This window comes from Podarcis muralis, chromosome 6, assembly GCF_964188315.1.
Source record: "Podarcis muralis chromosome 6, rPodMur119.hap1.1, whole genome shotgun sequence".
In the NCBI taxonomy this organism is placed as follows: Eukaryota; Metazoa; Chordata; class Lepidosauria; order Squamata; family Lacertidae; genus Podarcis; species Podarcis muralis.
The window spans coordinates 9,047,434-9,066,339 of NC_135660.1; the positions used below are offsets into that span (position 1 = coordinate 9,047,434).

Sequence of the window (18,906 nt, forward strand, 5' to 3'; positions counted from 1 at the left end):
TTTCAAACTTAAGTTTTTCCACCGCCTGCTGGGGATCCCCTCTTGCGTATCCAACATAGCGGTCCGTTTGGAGGTTGGGCAAATTCCTATCAGTACTCTGATATGGATATTGAAGATCCATTATTGGCTAAAGCTTTTTCTTCCCGGTTGGGCTGGCACCTTTAACCTTATTAGATACCTACCAATCCAGATGGAAAGCTACACTGCTGGAAAAGCTTAAAGGCTTGGGGATCCCACAGCAGACCCTGATAGCGACAGGCTTCGAGAAAGCTAGGACTACAATCCGCCAGCATATCTGGGACGTAGAATTACAATGCCACATGAGCGAAATGATCAAACATCCAGCAATAAGGGACCATGGGAGAGGTTTCTCTCCAGCTAACTATCTGTCAGGTCTTCAGGTACCCAAATACAGACGGGTCTTTTACCCTCGCCAGATTTAACGTTCTCCCTTCTGCCTTACTTCAGGGCAGATTTGAGGGTAAACCATACACAGCACGGGTCTGTCCTTGTGGCTCGTTGGAAGTCGAAACTGCTTCACATGTACTATTACGTTGTCGACTTTACGAGGATATACGTTTGACTTTTATTACACCTGTTTTGCAAAAGTCCAGGAAAGAATCGGAATACCATAGTTTAAAACTACTGCTAGAGGATAAGAATCCCAAGACTACATTAAATGTAGCTAAATTCTGTGCGTCTGCAATCAATCGCAGGAAGCAAGTGGTATCCCATAATGACCAAACCCCTAAATGTTAATTACAGGGGGCACGCTAAAAATTAATTTTAATTTTTATATTTAAATCCTTGTTATATTCATATTGTCCCTCGTATTTCTGATATTTTTTATGATGTGTGATATTGTGTGTGTTGACGCTGGTCTGTGACCGTATTAATAAATTCATTCATTCAAAATGTGCATGGTGAAAGGTATTTAGGAGTCAGATTCAAAGTTATTGGTCAAGGACAAAGTACTTTGCTTTTTTATGAAACGTAGCTTACACTAAAATTTTCCTGGAGGTAGCCCTGTTTTAAGACACAAGCAAAGTCTGTAAAGCTTATGCCATAATTTGTGTAAAGTTCAAATTCCACAGGATAATTTATTTCAATAAGACTGCTAGAGAAACTTATCCTGAGTTTTTGTGCATTCTACAGCAACCTAAACCAAAATCCCAATGAATGACAATAGAAGGAATGTTAGAATTAAAGTGAATTGCACTATGAAAGGTGAAAATGACAAATGTTTAGCTATGACAGCACTGTATTAGTTTTAAAGTATAACGTTTAGGAAAAAAGTACAAAAATAAAAAGTTGCATTCCTTTTTTTAAAGCAGCAGAAATGCTGTAAAAGTAAAGCTCGTTTTCGTTGTACTGTTTATACCACTAGAATGTCAGGCACAAAGGCTGTATTTTATTATCAAAAGCAAAACAAATAGGTGCATCAAATAGAATGAAGTAATCAAAAGGAAAATATTTTGCCGTGCTGTTAGTTATTTTGAATTAGCTGCTGCATCACCACCGCACAGAGGCTAATCAACTGCAAGAACTCATCAGACCCATCTGCCAAGCACTTGTCTGTCTCCTGCCAAAAAAAGGAAAAGTTACAAGTTTTCAAGATCTCCCAAGATAACTATATAATGCAGTCGGAGAAGAGCAGACTTTTACATCTCCCTGCCTCTCAGGAACATAAATTAGTTTTTCAAGCTGTTATAGGGAGCTTCAAAATCTGAAGTTTGACCACCCCCAAGTGCACTTTACTCAAACCAACATTTTCTAAAGCTGGTTGGCAGAGCTCTGTATGACCATTTGTTAGAGGAATCCCTACCTAAATTTAAATTTGCATTTCTCAGCCAGTCTTGCAAGCAGGCACTGCAGTTGCCTGTAACTAACAAGACTGGTCTACAGGTATTGTCTCCTTCCCTACCAGGACGGAAAAAGGCACACCCAAAAAGTTACTGCCTTTGTTTCTTCCTAGCAGGAGTGAAAATCACACCTGTGAAATGTGTGGAAACTCATTGTGTCTTTCTCCCTGTTCTGAACAGGGAATAAAACATCCCTGTTAATCACTGCATAAATGTAGTGCAATGCTAAAAATCTTCCCTCTGCTTTTCCATTGTGTGTAGTGACTAGACAGCTCAAGCAAGTTGGCTGGGGTTACAACGGCCAATGTCCTTTTCTCTTGAAGCCCTTTTTACTACTGCCTGTTACCATAAAAGGAGAATTGCCTCTTACAGGGAGAGTGCCATTAGTATACCATTCTTTGGGAAGAATTCACTAATACACAAGTAAAGGATTGCTTATGGCCCCCAAACCACAAGCAAACATGTATTCTAGATGTAAAAAGAACAAACAGAATGAAGACTCACAGCAAGCTTCTCTGCAATAACAGATTTCTGCTTGTCACTGAGATCCTTCCTCTCAATAATGGTATCATGAAGCTGGTTTATAAACTGAGTAGCTGCGTAACCTTCATTGATCAGATTCTGGACACGGGAAAACAAATATTGAAAGCAGCTAACATTAGCCGATTTAAACTAATAAGCCATAGGCTTATACAACCAAAACATTACATCAATGCAGACGGAAAGTACTCCTTGACTTACTGTAAATCACAAAAAGCTAGGAGAGACAAAGCTTAGTTTATCGTTGGCTCCCTACAATACCACGTAAGGTATATTGCAATATGAGATTTCTGAAAATAGAAAGTAACGGTATTACCAAATACAAGCGTGCTATGTGATACAAATTCAGAACAGGTAGTTTAAATTGGATTTGTCTAATACCCAGAGGATTATTTGATGGTTCAAACAGGAGGCTATCTTGTTTTATTGTACACAAGTACCACACCACTGTTTAATGAGTCATTTTAGACACAAATCAGATTATTAGCTTAAGTGAAGTCTCTGTGTCAGCCTCATTGAGTATTCTGGAATACGTGTGTGTGTCACATGCCTAAGCACAGACCAGCTGCCGGGAAAGACTAAAGAGTACGATAAACTAAAAATTCACCTTCACAATTCATCTATTCCATCACCCAATTGTAAGGAAGTATATACAACAGTCTAAAGCAAGAAGTGAAGCTTTGGGGAAGCTCTTACCTTAAAACAGTTGTAGTTAGCTAAAGTTTTTTAGCATCACCAGGGGCCAAGTTGTGATGAAATGTTAGCTTTTAAAGTGCTAACGTGCACTGTTGTTCACAAGCCAATGTCTCATCCACCTAGTCTCACACTACAGAAAGGCCATTTCATGTGCAGCTACCACTTATGCTTAGTAGGGCAGCTAGTGAAGCTGCCAAGAGGCTTGAAATGTCACGCTTGGCAGCAAAGGATCTGGGATTATCAGATGTGCCGCCCCACAAGAAGTGTGTGGAGTTTAATGCAAGCCTACAGTTTTTGGATACACATTGCAATAAGGACTGCAGAGCTGTTTGCAGGTATGTAAGGCACATTTTGTAGCTGGAGGGCCCCACTCCCTCTGGGAAACCTTTGGGGAAAGGGGGCACATATCGGTGGACAGAGCCAGGGACAAAAGTAGGCAATAAATTTTACCCACACATAATGCATTTACTTCTGGGGATTTTTGTAACCAGGGAGTGCTACTCCCTTTAAGACAGTGCTTTCCCACCTAAGGTCACAGGGAATAAATGTCAGGGAGTTCATGTTACATTTACACCATGACTGGCTTAAAGACGAGCAGTTTTTTGTTTCAACATGCTTACATAACCACTACTACCTCCTCTACAACTTGCCAATATAGAAATAAAAGTAGCATTAAAAAAAATCTGATCTGATCTTTCTACATTTTAGATCTAAAGCAAGCTACCTTTGTTGCAGCTTCCAGTTTTTCAAATGAACCACTCTGACATGCGGTTAGTAGACCATCTAAAATTCCTTGAGGGACAATCTAAAACAAAAGATGCATAAAGAAAAACATCTCATTGAAGCGCTGAGAATAAAAAATATAAACAATGACTGCAAGTCCTAATGTGTAGGCAAAAGTCCAGAAGCCATCACCAGAACATACCATTTTCCATAGGTGGTCTTCACTTCAACCAATGTTCTTGGGTTTACACACACCTTTTAGGTAGGAAAATCCTCATATGACAACTGCTGCACCACTGGTTTTTTCCTGCAGTTTCATTCATCGCGCAATGCCAAAAAGGGGATGGCAGAACCCCTTTGCCCCACAGTTAGTGAGATCCAGCGGTTAGATTAGCAGTAAAGCAGCAGCAGTAGATTAGTGAAAGTCGTGTGTAGTTGCAGTATCTGTTGGGGATACCGTAACTTCACCCCATGGCCTCATTCCCCTCCTGACAAATGGTTCAGAGTGGATTAGGTATCCTTCCTATGTTTTAACCACCCCTTCGTCGTGGAACCAAGATGGCAGAAACATCAGTTCTGCCACATTTGCAATGCAATTTATGAAAGATTATGAATCCACAGTGTTGATTTCTGCCATATTCTATGCCTCTCTGTCTTCTGCTGGATCAGCAAACATAAGTCTGTTTCAAACTTCCAGAACCACAGATGTTCAGAGGCAACATGTTCTACCCCAAGATTCTGCTTTGCGAATGGATTTGGCCTCACATTTCCAAACTTATAAATGATCCTGTGACATAAATCGGTTAGATGCAATAACATCCACCTAGTAAATAAACATGTAATAAATCAGTCAGACCTAGCAGAAACAGAAAATTAAGCAAAATGAAAGTCGATTGTATTCAAAAGCTTTTCTTCATGTTTGAATAATTCACAAGTTTCTATGGAATATATTTCTGTATGCCCTGTTTTGCACCCCTCCCTGTGAACTTCAGTATTCAGGACAAGTCATGAAAGAAAAAGCAAGCGTGGTACAACTGAACAGATAGCTGTGAAGAAAAAATACCATTTTATGTAAGCAGTTTTCCAATATTTGCAAGCATAGACTGGGCCAACTGAAATATGCAAACTAGACCTACCCCTGCAATTTCAGTGACAACTTTCTCAGTGACCTCTTTCCCGCCTGTTAATCGTGTAGCGCTTTGAAGAAGTGTGATTGCTTTTCTCAAGTCCCCTTCTGATGCACGGACAAGGTAAGAGACTCCCTATGGAAGAAATAAATACTGCTTTATAAGAAAATCAAAGAAGAGATGAGACAGTTGAGATCCTTTTCTGAAGCACTCTTCTTTTCCTACAGCAGATTCCATATCTTACCCAATTCAGAAGGAAGGCTAACACATTCTGGGGGCGAACACAGCACTTTCCCCATTTGTCACATGTTGTTACACATTTTCCTTCTCAACTACAAATCAACAAATGCTCTAATGGTAATCACGTTATAAGTGGTGTGATCTGTCCCCATGGCTTTTGTCCAACACTGTCAGATCTCTGTATCACAACACTGATAACATTCTAGGAACACAAGAGTAAGCTTTATGTTTAATCTCACAAGTTTGAGCTAGAACAGAATGCTTCCTTTAGCAAAGTTAATCAAATATACAAATAATTTACAAATAAGGTTACCTCCTCCCTCTTCTGTAACTATGTGTGAGCTCTCTCACTGCTGCCAGAGAGGCCTACTGTGTTTATTTAAACAGGGATGCAGTACAATGTGACTGCAGATGCCAGGACTGGTGTGAATGGGTAGGCACTATTTGCTCCAGACAAAGCCCCGTGACACTGGCAGCATGAGGCTGCAGAATCCTGAATAAAAGCAGGGTAGCATGTGTCTTGATATTGAAGAGGCAGGCCTAAACCCAGTCTCTCTCCAGCACTGCATTCTGCACCCTAGCTTAATAAAGAGGTAAGGCTATACCACTGCACTGCAAAACCACTCTAGAATGCCACTAGTCTGCACTTGTGGCATACTTGCCAAAAATACTAGCCACCACTGACCTGGCACAGAACTTCCCTAAGTATGCTTAATTATTTTGACTAAGTTGCTGGACCAACGCCCCTTCTGTAAAATATAGGTAATGATTATACTATGCACGTAGCTCAGCAGTGACCCAGAATAAAATACACTAAGCATTGCGCCCGTCTCTTTTCACAGAATTAAAAACAATGAATCTCTGAATGAACAGAAAAGCTACCTCACTGCTGACTGTTACATTCTCCTTTTCAGCAATGTCTAGAAGTCTCTGCTGCTGGATTTTGTCTGAAAGGGGCTTGAAACGAAATTTGGAGCATCGGGATGTTATGGGTTCAATTATCCTGTGAAAAAGAGAAAGTGAAACGCAATTACAAGAGGAATCCATCCTCTCTAGTTTCCGCAGAACACGACCATATATTTTCCACTACTTCCTGCCCCTTAGCTATAAAATAAAATTTAGCAATGCATCGATTGTGCTACGTTCTTCATTTTCCAAGGGGAATTAAGCAACTCTTTACAATGCAAGTTTAGGATTTTTACAATGGGAACTAGGAAATAAATGTGGGATACTAAATCTTCTCCTTCAAACAATAAGAAAGAAAGCATGGTGAAACCCATACATACCTGCTGATGTAATTGCAAATAAGGCAGAAGCGTGTTGTTTTGGATTCTCTCTCCATGGTGCGCCGTAAAGCTGCCTGGGCTGCTGAGGTCATAGAGTCCGCTTCGTCCAAGATTATAATCTTAAACGGGGGACACGGCCTGCCACTAAACACACACCCATTGCAAAAACATGCATTAACAACTTAAGGTACTAGTGCAGGTTATATTTGCAAATCCAACAAATGATGATATCAGTATTGCTTAGCCACTTTTATCCATTTCTGCGATGTGAAAGATGTTTTAATATTTCGGAACTTTTATTTCAAGGATGACACGCGTCTCCAAACATTGTGGTGTATCTGACAGTGTATTCAGGGCTGGCCAAGACAATTTGCTGCCTGTTGTGAAGGACAAGCTAATGTCCCTCACACTATTCCAGCGTACTGCAATCTTGAGTTCCCTGGTGTTGTGGCTCACAGACTTCCATCTTCCCCAGCCAGCTTGGCCATAACTCAGCCAACTCTTCAAAGTAACTGACAGACTGAATGTTGGAAATAAAATGTCACACACAACGACTGACAAGCTGCTGTCTGTATGCCAGCAACTGAATCATTCAGGGTGCAATAGAAGACAGGTGCATTCAGCATTTGGGAAGCTTGCACACAATTTCACGGCTTCCATAAATGTCCTATCAGGTACAGTGGTGCAAGACATGTGAAGGATAAATTCCCTCAGAATGCAGTTATGCTCCCGTGACTCACTTGAGAGCCCAAAATCCACCGTGCGATGCTGACTCGTGGCTTAATTTAGCATTACAGAGCGAACCCTTATAAAACTATAGCGGAGAGAAATACAATCCTACAAAGCAGCTTTGATCATTGCGCTTACTCTGAACGACTTCCCGACACCGTTAGCTGAGCAAAGCTCTTCACTTTCTCTCGAATGACTTGTATTCCACGCTCATCGGATGCGTTCAGCTCGAGGACTCTCTGCCGGAACAGTTCGGGTCTGTTTATTAGAACAGAAATTCAGCCAAATTTTAACCTATTTGTTATACCGAGCTATTGATCTGGTTTTGCATTCTGAATTCTGGACGTTGGTTTTCCTTGGTTAAAACAAGGTTTTCTCGCTCCCCTTCCTCTCTTTTGTTTGTGGACCTGGACTACATATTCATTATTTATTTAACTTATGAATCACTTAAGGCATTATTAACATCCCAAAGTGATTTGACGACAAAAACATGAAACTATAAAAACAATTGTGCCCAATACAGATACAGACTAGGATAAAGCATCTCAACTTGAAAGGCTCTAAGCTCTGGATTTTCCGTATGGAGTAGGAGGTTGGTCTAGATTTTCCAACCAAGTGTCCTCCGTATGTTCCCTACTACAACTCCCATCAGCTGTACTTGATAGGTCTGGTGGGAATTGCAGTCCAAAGGGCATCAGCTTGCTGAAGGCTGTACTAGAAGGCATGCAAGGCCTTCTCTAGTCCTATGATTAGTGATCAGAACGTCCTAAATCTGTTAAAACTTCTATATTGATTGTAAAAGGAACTTACTTGGATAATTAACAAAACACTCAAATCACTGAGTGACATCCCCCCCCCCATTTTTGTGCACCTCTTCTCTATTTATATATGCAAGTTATGAAAATGCAACTGAAGGAAAATCTCAGTTTTAAAAAACCCACCTAGTCTCAAGGAGGAGACTGCATGAATGGGGGGGGGGTGGGCAGTTCAAGTACCTGTTGCACTCCATAATACATAGTGTTAGACTTTGTGGCCACAAATTCTGCAAACATGCATTACTGTTTTGCTTCCAAACACTCAAAATCATCATGATCTCAGTTTGGAAAATTAACTTATGGTTACCTTTCTTAAAGTCTCAGCTTCAGTAACTATGGCTTAAAACTGTTCTGCCAATGTTAACTACAGGTTTATCTCTTCTGGAGAAAGAGAAATGCCTGCATACTCACGATTCACTCTGCCTAATTTCTGCTTCTTCATGTTGCACTAAACAAGTGCCTACTATTAAGTCACCAAAAGTACTAGAAGATTGTCGGACTCGGTTATACATTCATGACAAAATTTTAGTATTGGGTTCTAACAATTCTGTTTCTAATTTTGACCTCTCCATCTGAAAGCCAACTTTCCTGTCTTGTTTAAACACCTCCATTATTTGATGATAATGAAGCCAATCTCGTACTTTAGACTTTAATTTCTCATAGCTCTGTAGTTTAACTTTTTCACCATCTTGCTCTAAAATTCACAATATTTTGGCCATTTAGATTCCATTTATAACCTGCTGCTGAAGTGGAATACACAAGATGAAATGGTTAAGTCAGCCATGATTAAGTGGGCACAAGACATTGGTCATGACATTATGTTTGCTGACTGGGAACAGTTATGGACCACTGGTATAAAGTTTACGGCATGCAATGCTTTAAGAGAGAATATTATGAAAATGATTTACAGATGGTACATGACTCCAGTCAAGCTTGCAAAAATTTATCACTTGCCCAATAATAAATGTTGGAAATGTAATGAGACTGAAGGAACTTTCTACCACCTTTGGTGGACATGCCCGAGGATTAAGGCTTTCTGGGAAATGATTTATAATGAAATTAAGAAGGTCCTTAAATGTACCTTTCATAAGAAGCCAGAAGCTTTTCTCCTGGGCATGGTCGGCCAATTGGTGTCAAGAAAAGATAGGACGTTTTTTATGTATGCTACCACAGCAGCAAGGATTCTCTTAGCAAAGTATTGGAAGACACAAGAAATACCCACGCTGGAAGAATGGCAGACGAAAGTGATTGACTATATGGGATTGGCGGAGATGACTGGCAGAATCCGAGACCAAGGAAAAGAGACGGTGGATGAAGATTGGAAGAAATTTAAAGTTTACCTTAAGAATTGTTGTAAAATTGATGAGTGCTAAAATGTCAAGGTTAAGAAAATATAGAATTACAGCTGTAAATTGATTAAGTAAGAGAAGAAAGGGGGGGGGAAGAAAATGAGTAATCAGTTAATTGAAGTGAGGGGTTGCTGAAGAAATTTTGAAATAGGGATGCAGAAGGGGGAGGTATGGGGAAGTCGGGGAAGTAAGGTTTATGAAAAGGAGGTTGTGAAATTATACGTGTTTATGTGTTTGTGTGTTTATGTATTGTCTATTGTATTGTTTTTTATTTATGTTGGAAGATTAATAATAAAATTTATTAAAAAAAAAAGAAGAAGATTGTCGGACTCAAAACAGACACTTGAATGCCACTAGATCCCACACTTACCCAAATAGTTCTCTGGCTGCTGCCAAAATAGTGGATGTTTTTCCAGTTCCAGGTGGGCCATAGAACAAGAGATTGGGAAGCTGCAACAGCAGGAGGTTAAACAATTCTGTCATACAATATTTTGCAAGTGGATATTTTAGAGGAACAAGAAACCTCAGGCGATGTTATCATTGAGTATTTGTTTTACAACACTTACATAGGTGTCTATGCCACAACTCAAGCATGGGACACGATTTTGCAAATAAGAGTTGTGTATAATTGCAGGCATAGATTTTAATCTGATCAATATTTAGCGGCTGTTTCAAATGCTATCTTTACGCTTTAGTTTTTTATTTTCAAAATGTTGAAATTGGTAACCCCAAGACAGAAGGAAAGAATTGAAACAGATGCTTTAGATATTTTAAATACTATACGGAGATGCATACTTGAGTTGGACCCAGGACAGGTCAATAGATGATTTGGTCAAATAGAAATCTAGTGTTCTAATTAATTTAATGCTTTAAAGTAATAACAAAAGGCAATTTAATCATCAACAGGTCTGATAATTATGCTAACTATGAAATGAACTAATTGTGAATAAATGATATTAAGTTGCTTTTTTTAAAAAAAAAGAATTATAACAATGCTTGTAACAGTGCAAAGGAACATTTTCTGTTAAAATCAACAAGAGTTATTTGCTTTGGATTTTGTCACAGAACACAAACAGAAGTATCTTTTGTGTTTTACTTCAACCAATTTCCTTCAGCTTTTTTTAAAGAAATAGTGACTGTTTATGCCCAATCCCTCAAAGGACCTTTACAGGGGGGGAAATAGCCAGATCACATTGAGGAAGTCCTTCAGCAAGGAAGACTTTTGTCACAGGGCAAGTCTAGGGGTCCAGGAGCCCTCACACACCTGCTGACAAAATGACACTATAATAAAACTGAAATACGTAAATGGCCACCTATCCAGCAGCATTTTTGGCTTCATGGAACATTGGGCTGCAGGCAAATAAGTAAGTAGGCTGTCAATTAGAATCACAGAACTGTATAGTTGGAAGGGACCGTGAGGGTCATCTAGTCCAACCCACGGCAATACAGGAATCTTTTGCCCAACATGGGGCTCAATTGACAATATTTGATCAATACAAACTAACTAATGAATGTTTTAAACATTCGGGCAAAAATAGAGAAAGAAATCAGTGGGATTTCTGGTCCTTTCTCTTGCAACCACAGAAATATCAGACTGTCTTTTGAAAGTCATCCTCTCCACTCCCCTTTTTAAAAGAACCTCATCCTTGCATTTTTAAAATCTGTGTGTCTTTGTCTCTGATTACTGAAAAGATAAAAAAAAAGCCAATCGTCTTTTTAAAGAGCCATTTGCCACTTAGCGCTCCATGGAACCCAAACGTCCCCTTGGGTGTGCTGAGAGCTCACTGCTTAGTTCTGTGGATTCCAACCTCCATGCTTCAGAGCATGTTTAGGACATTTGAATTTTCGTTTTCATAATGGTATGGCAGGAATAATGCACTATTCTGCAGGTTTGTAGGCTTCATACACAAGCAGAGCTGCACACCAAACAGCCACTATCCTGCTACTTTACTCAACATTTGGTACTTTTATAGAAAACCTACACTTACCAATGAATGAATGAATGCCACAAACTTGAACAGCACATTTAGCCGGCACCTACAGTAAGGTCCGATGAAGGATCTCCTAATCCTTTATCTAACTTAATGGCTGTATTTTTAGCAGAGCTGTAACATGACCAAGCTACGCTATTTCTGACTGTTGCCAATGATGAAGTTATGGTGCCTATAGGTGGCCTGTTATCAGGCTAAAGATACGTGGAAATTTACAACACACGGTGCAAAACACTTTCAAAAGCATGGACATTTCCACGTAGAAAACAAGTTTGAATTGTAGGGTTGGAAGGGACCCTGAGGATCATCTAGTCCAACCCCCTGCAATGCAGAAAAATGCAGCTGTCCCATATGGGGATCGAACCTGCAACCTTGACGTTATCAGCACCATGCTCTAACCAACTGAGCCATTCTAACAAGAAGTAGACTAATTTCAAGACACTGGTCAATTGATTACTTATTATTTAACGATGGTCAAATATCCCATGTAGTACTATGAATCATCTTAAAATGAAGCTATTCAATACAATGGCCAGGACACAAATAGCTACTTCAGGTGCTAAAGAGACTGGACATGTTCAGGGGCAGATTAAGGTGCCCTGGAGCAGTACTGGCAAGAGATGTCCTGCTTTTTAACATGTGAAATGTTTGTTGTAGTAGAGTTCTTAGAAATGAGCCATGTACAACCCATCATTACTGCCCTGCCCACAAATATTAGCACCTAGCCTTAGCACTTGCTATCTCCTCCAAAGAATGCATGAGATGGAGTGGCAGTTTAGCTGCAAATTTTAAGATGTTCCAGTGGAAGCATATCTTCTTCAAACTCCAGCTAAACAATCTTACCAAAAGACTAGGTTGCAAAGTATTTTATTTACTTAAAAGCATTTTTATCATGCTTTATCACAGCAACTTACAGATGTAAGACCTCAGGCATCTTTTTTTTTAATGACACAAAAGGAAAAGGAATTGAACAAAAACAAAAAAAATCAGGTACTATTTCTTAGTTACAGAGTTCTTGTAATGAACAGCTGGAATGAAAAGATTACAAGAGTAGGCGGAGCCAAGTACTACTGGCCTTTCGTACAAAGCAGATACTGGGAAGAATGATACAAAGGATGAATATGATTAAACATGACGAACATTTCCCTAAGAAGGCAAGATCAAGCTCTATGTGAAACATCAGATACAGGAAAAGGGTGGGATTCAGCTAATTTTTTGCTCTAGGGCAAAGGTAGTTCCCCTCTCCACACATGCCCTATGCTGTCCCTAAATCTGCTCTGGAGGACTGAGGGAAACCCCTGAACAGATCATAGGGGCATGCAGAAGAAGAGGGGGAAGAACATTTTATTGTGCAAGAGGGAATCCTTGTACTGATGCAATGCTCATCTTAGCACTAAGTTACAACGAATACAGTGAAGAAGTTTGGGTCTATGTACAAGAGGAACAGACTTCCTTCTTGCAACAAGACTTCCCCCTCTTCCCCTCTCCCTGAAGCCCCCTAATATCTACTCCAGAAGATCCCCCAATCCTTTACAGCAAATTTGAGAACTGTTCAAGGAACTTCAGGGCAGGGGAAGGAGAGGAAGGGGGAAATCCCATTGCAAGAGTAAGTCCACTTGTACAATGTTCAATTTCACATAGACAAGGCCGGATTTATAATGGTGCCATCACATTAACTGTACCAGATTATTTTTTGTAGTCCTTGAAAACTTATGCCATAGCCCTTAATATACCACAGCACTTATTTTGTAGTACCTTCATGTGTTCCTTTCAGGGTAAGGGAGAGCCCTATTCGGAAAGGCCCTAATCTCCTCAATCAGGCCTTGCACCCAGACATCCAGCCTTCTACAATTTAAACTGGTAGGTCTGGAGCCTCAGAATTATCTGTCAATCATTCCTCAATCACCACCACAGAGGTAGAAAAAGGCAGGAGTAAGGCACTGTGACCTAAGGGTTAGCTTGCTCTGGTTATTTGATGTTTTGCTGAGACAAAAGTGCAATGGGTAACTGGCTGCAAGCAGGTCAATGGAGTGTGAAATGTCTGCATGCAGTGGAGTGCTGGATTTGGCCTGGGAGGAAACCTGAGATGGGGCAAGCGAATTACATTGACCTTTTCTGTGACCCAAAGTACGGGTGTATTTTTGGGCCAGAGAGCCAAACCAGCCACTAACATAAACAACAAGAGAAAGGCCGGGGGGGGGGGGAGTTGTCTTAGCTTCTATTGCCGCATTTTAAAGCATTGTTTAACAACCCTAAAAATACACATGAGGTTGTACCTAGCTAATTTCTACGCATAGAGGAAATGCATTTAAATTAATGACTGTAAGTTAGTCATGCCTGTTAACTTCAGTGGGTTTGTTCTGAGTGGGACTAGCACTGGATATGCAACCCTGGTTGTTTCAGAGTTCGGTGTTCATTTGCTTCTTTTAGGAAATGCAGAGGGAAGCCTTTGAAGTTTATTTCAGCATTGGCAATGGGAAAGGGCTGATTAAACTGGGCAGGAGCCGTAGCTCAGCGGCAGAGCAGCACACTGTTCAGTGTCTGGCATCTCCAGAAAGGGCTGAGAAAGATGTCTGCCTGAAGTTCTGGAGAGCTGCAGCAAATCAGTACAGACAGTACCGAGCCATATGGGCCAACGGGACAATGCAGCCTCCTATACTGTTCCAGAACTTTCCCTTCTGGTTGTTGTATTTTTGCCATCAAAATCTATTCCCCACAAAAGGAGTCCTAAGAGCATGATACTCATGGAGACTCACTCAGGAGGTTGCCCCATATTACACGTTAACTCTCAACTGTTAAGGACTTATTGTAATTTTTATTGTTGTTCTGGGAGCTGTTCTGGGAGCCTACAGCTGCAGAACAGCCAATAAATTTTATTCTGACTATATAGACGCATAAGTATGATTCATAGGACTACACACAATAATGATCTTCTACTGGAAAAATTAACTTGCATATGCCATGAAGCGTTGGGAGAACTACAACACTCACGTCAGCTCCTTGTAAGGTTTTCTTCAGTACTGCAACAACTTCCTCTTGAAATGCAACTTCATCCATGCATTTTGGGCGGCTACATAAAAAAAAAGAAATAAAAAAGCTCAGCATGTATTATTAATATTTTCTGAACAGAAGTAACGATACATGTAACTTCTCTGTTCCTTTAGATCAATGAGCAAAGCAATTCTCTTTTATGGAAGTTAGTGGTGCAAGGATGCAGAGCACAGCTGTCACAGTTGTGTCACCCATCCTATGGAAATCATTCCAAAGACCTGCATTTGGCTTCCTTGCTATTTTCACTGCCTGCTGAAAATGATTTTAGGAAAGCTTTTAAATGAATACACTGCAGAGTCTAATAAATTTCTGCTGCTGCCGGCAGCAGAGATAAACAAGCAAATAACCCCTCAAATCTGGAGCTTAACAAATATTTCAGTCAAAGCAGCAAGTCTTAATAGCTAATACTCTGATGCAAAAAAATAGACATCTGGTGATGTAGTAGCCAGCCACAGATGAGCAACCTGGCCTGCGTGTGCAAGCAGTGCAACATCAAAGAAGCTGTCAACAAGTTCAGCTTCTACTTTTCCACAGAAAGAACCTCTGCAATCTTCCACAAGCCATTCCTCTGACACTGCACGGCTTATATAGGAGAATTAACTTTGGACTGGCATTCATATAACACTGTCCTGTGAAACAGAGCACCAACACAAGGAGAGGCGTAATATAAGTGGAGACATCTAGTGGTTACAGTCATAGTCATTATTTAAAACACTGGTTTTCAACCAGTGTGCCCTAGCACCCTGGGGTGCCTTGACTGATGGTCAAGGGTGCCGAGGGCAACACTGGCCTCCTCTTTCCTTCCCTTTCTCCTCAGATGCCTTCTCGGGTCTCTGCCTCCCAAAGGCTTGCATGGCTGCTTGCTACAGCAGCCCTGGCTACAAGCTCCCCAGGCGAATGGTGCCTCTGGGCTTGCTGGTTGTCAGGAGCTGAGGTGGCCTTGGAGTAAGCAAGCAAGGGAGGGAACCCAGCCAGCCAGTCCACCAGCCCCAGGCACCTCTCTTTGGGGTGGGGGAGCAGCTCAGAGACCATGGGCGGTGGCTGCCCAGAGGACTCCCAATAAGAGGGGAGAGGAGGCTGAGGGAACACTCCACAAGGGAGGGGTGAGGGGCTGCCAGATCTGCAGGCAAGGGGTGACATAACTGAGCCCCTGAGCCCCACAGGGGTGCCGCAGAAAGAATGTAGTTGGTCAAGGGAGCCATGGACTCAAAAAAAGTTGAAAACATATGATTTAAAACACCTCCAGTGTAGATGATCACATTCCCCTAGCAATGGGGCTAGGAAATTTTTTATGCCAAAGGCCACATTTCCACATGGACAACCTTCTGGGGGCTGCATGCCAGGGGTGGGTGGGTCAAGAGGAAATAGTGGGCAGATCAACAGATGCAATTCTTTATCTTTGCACAGCAGGCTACATGCCAACCATACAAGAGTCAATTTCTACACACCCCTTCACTCAGTCAAGCAAGAAGCATTCATCTTGGGCAATTACACCACGCATTTAGATTCCAAAGCAGAGTCCACTACTTACTATTTTTCCACCCAAGGAATAGCTCTGACCCTTTTGCCCTCCCCACTGCCTCCTGCAGTGGCAGCTGTTCCCCGATCTTTGGTAGATGGGGGTTTAGTGCTGATTGAAGATGGTCCTTTCAGAAATGCCTGCATTGCTGCTGTTTCTCACCAGTCTGCAAAGGAGGAATGGGAAGGAAATGATGCACATGTGTCATTTGAAAAATTAGTTTTGTAATTTGATAGCTCCACTCATTTCTCAGTTGCATCAATCCTGACACCACTATAAGAATAAACAGTGAAGCAAATATTTTTGTTGAACCATTTCATTTATAAGCAGAAAAGCCTTCAAGCCTATATTTTTTTCTTCTGGTATAAGAACAAAAAGGGCGAAGACTGCAAGGATACGTTGTCATATGATCAAGAACCAACAAAGTCTTTTTACTCAGAAATGTCATGGCTTCTCTATGCACATCCATGAAACATACACTACAATCTGCAAGCACAGAAACCCTGATGACAATTACACAACTCCTCCAATGTCCATGCATTCTTCTATACAGTGAACAGTCCTCTATCTGAAGGGCTGTCAGAGAACAGTTTTCTGTTTGAAGTAGTCCCTGGCTTACATCTCCTGTTCAAAGATAAGCAGACTGTATCAAGCTCCTAGTTCTGAGATCTGGAGGGGCGAAGGGATAGCTCAGTCAGTGGAGCATGAAACTCTTAATCTGAGGGTTGTGGGTTCAAATCCCAAGTTGGGTGAAAGATTCCTGCATTGCAGAGAGCTGGATTAGATGATTCTTGTGGTCCCTTCGTACTCTACAATTCTGTGATTCTATCACCCTGCCAGCAGTTCTGCCACTATCTAAAATCCTGCAAGGCAGTCAAGCAGTAGCCACACACACACACACCATTGTCGATCACTCTCCCTCCAGGAGCATTTGGCCCCATCCCTACATTTATTTAAGGTGCACCTTTTTCGCACAAGCCCCTTTGGGGTGGGACACTACACGGCTTAACTGTAACTAAGCTGCATATAGCCCACCCTGAGACAGCATGGGGGAAGGGCAGACTATAAATACAAATAAGCAAGCAAGCAGCCCTAAGGAAGGAGAGCAGTTGGGGCCTGGAAGCTGCCTGTCAAAAGCAGGTGGGCAGCGACAGCAACCCCCACCCCCACTCCCATTACTGCGGGAGGGTATTTATATCTCAGTTTGTCCAATATTTCCAAATTTAAACATCAACATACATACATACATACATACATTATACAGTGTATATGTGTGTGTGTGTGTGTGTGTGTACATACACATATATACACATATATACATATACATACATAGTTTTATGCCTATATATCTATTACCTACATATCTATATCTATCTGTGCGATGATTTTTGTCTCTCTGGTTGGTTGAATCTAAGTCGCTTTGGGCTGCCCTGAGCAGGATAAAGCAACAAAAACAACAACAAGTGTAAGCAACCACCCTCCGCCCACCCCCTCAATGCTCCAGCTACATAATAATAATATTATTTGTACCCCGCCTATCTGGCTGGGTTTCCCCAACCACTCTGGGCGGCTTCCAACAGAACACTAAAATGCAATAACCTATTAAACATTAAAAGCTTCCCTAAACAGGGCTATGTTATCTAAGTAAACACAGGGACTCTCGCGGCCCACAAAACACAGCAGTGCCCCGGATCCCTGAAGGGGGTGGGACGGAGGTGGTGGAGGAATAACATCCCTTCTTCCCCTCCCCTCCCCCCCGCTCGCTCCTTCAAGGGGCTCGCCACCGCGTGCGCGCGCCCCCCTCATTAAAGGCACCTGCGAAGCGGCCGCGCGCACAAATCTCCTCAGGCCTCTTTAGCGCGCAGCTGAAGCTTCCTCCCTTTCCCTTCCCTTCCCCCAGAACTCCCGCCAAAACCGATCGTTTGGGTCAATGGGCGGGACCACTTCCGTGTATATACGTATGTATATGGGCGCGCTAGCAATACGAACGGACCATAGAGATCCGACGCGAGATTCCGTTCCCCGAGGGAGGGAAGGAAGGTGGGCGGGGGGGGAAGGGAAGTGGCGCGTCACGTGCCGCGCCATATATGGAGATGTGGGCCGGCCGGTCGGCCTTCCCTCGCCTAAGGCGGAGAGGCGAACGTCGTTTGCGAGAGGGAAGCGACGCGCGTGCGCTGAACTGTAAGCTCCTCCCCATTCTCTGGATAGAGGAGGAGGGAATTGTCCGCGTGAGAAGAGATTTGAGCATGCGCGCACAAAGTATTGCCGACCATTCCCTGCAGGCGCGGGTCGTGGGGCGCATGCGTGCGCGAGAGTGTGCCTCGAGTATTGAACTTGAGTTTTAGCTGCAGGCAGCGCTTTGTTAGTCATACGGGGCCGCCCGTCGCTTATTGGAAACTATGTAGAAATCCAGGCATTTTGAAACGTTCAGGGTTCGCACCCGCCACCCCAGTCCTTTTATGTTCATTCACACCAGGGCCGACCCTAGACATTTGGACACCTGAGGAGAACCACAAAATGGTGCCTCACCCTCCCTGTCAGGGAAGAAGGCGTGAGGGAAGATCTGCATGAGGAACAAGAGCAGGGAATAAGGATCTATATTGGAAACAATGGACAAATAAATACCTGCATCATCATCTGCCCTCTCTGTGGATCCTGCCGCCTGAGGCGATCGCCTCATGGGTGGGCCGGCCCTGATTCAGACTGATACAGTGAACTGCGAAAATACCTTTTGGGTGTTTTTTTCTTGTGTGATAGGAATTTTATGGTCTTAGATATATGGCAACGTTCATAACCACACGTACATAGATCAGCACAGGAAAGCCAACCTGGAACCATTTTGATTCCTAAACTGAGCAAATGTTTCTCTGCAAGGTTAAACTGGAAAAGCCTCCCCATTGTCTCTTTCCTCACAAATCCTGTCTCAAGGATATGTCTGTTTGAATAAGGTGTGAGCCTGTGACCTGGCCCAGGAAATA

At 42.1% G+C, this 18,906-nt stretch overlaps 1 protein-coding gene across 6 annotated transcripts; it reads right to left on the bottom strand.

Annotated features, from left to right (window-relative positions):
- Nucleotides 1-1,391: 1,391 nt before the first annotated feature.
- Nucleotides 1,392-17,876, bottom strand: RFC4 (replication factor C subunit 4). 6 transcript variants are annotated; one of them, XM_028731669.2, is made up of 12 exons: nucleotides 17,744-17,876; nucleotides 17,289-17,358; nucleotides 15,941-16,094; nucleotides 14,350-14,428; nucleotides 9,738-9,817; nucleotides 7,342-7,461; nucleotides 6,475-6,618; nucleotides 6,071-6,191; nucleotides 4,958-5,083; nucleotides 3,823-3,903; nucleotides 2,367-2,483; nucleotides 1,392-1,582 (listed from the first exon to the last, which is right to left on the bottom strand). In XM_028731669.2, the coding sequence occupies exons 3-12, from the start codon at nucleotides 16,072-16,074 to the stop codon at nucleotides 1,487-1,489; spliced, it is 1,098 nt and encodes a 365-aa protein (XP_028587502.1). In that variant the 5' UTR covers nucleotides 16,075-16,094; nucleotides 17,289-17,358; nucleotides 17,744-17,876; the 3' UTR covers nucleotides 1,392-1,486. The 6 variants fall into 6 exon arrangements, with proteins under 6 accessions (XP_028587502.1, XP_028587503.1, XP_028587501.1 ...); XM_028731670.2 differs by having other exon boundaries at nucleotides 17,285-17,358; XM_028731668.2 differs by lacking the exon at nucleotides 17,289-17,358.
- Between the last annotated feature and the right edge of the window lie 1,030 nt (nucleotides 17,877-18,906).

Excerpts from the sequence above, each read along its gene's own strand:
- RFC4 (XM_028731668.2), bottom strand. The coding sequence starts at position 16,074 with ATGCAGGCATTTCTGAAAGGACCATCTTCAATCAGCACTAAACCCCCA. Across the intron at positions 7,462-9,737 it reads GCAGCCAGAGAACTATTTGG|ACCCGAACTGTTCCGGCAGA; the intron begins GTAAGTGTGGGA and ends TCTAATAAACAG. Across the intron at positions 6,192-6,474 it reads ATTTGCAATTACATCAGCAG|GATAATTGAACCCATAACAT; the intron begins GTATGTATGGGT and ends TCTTTTTCACAG.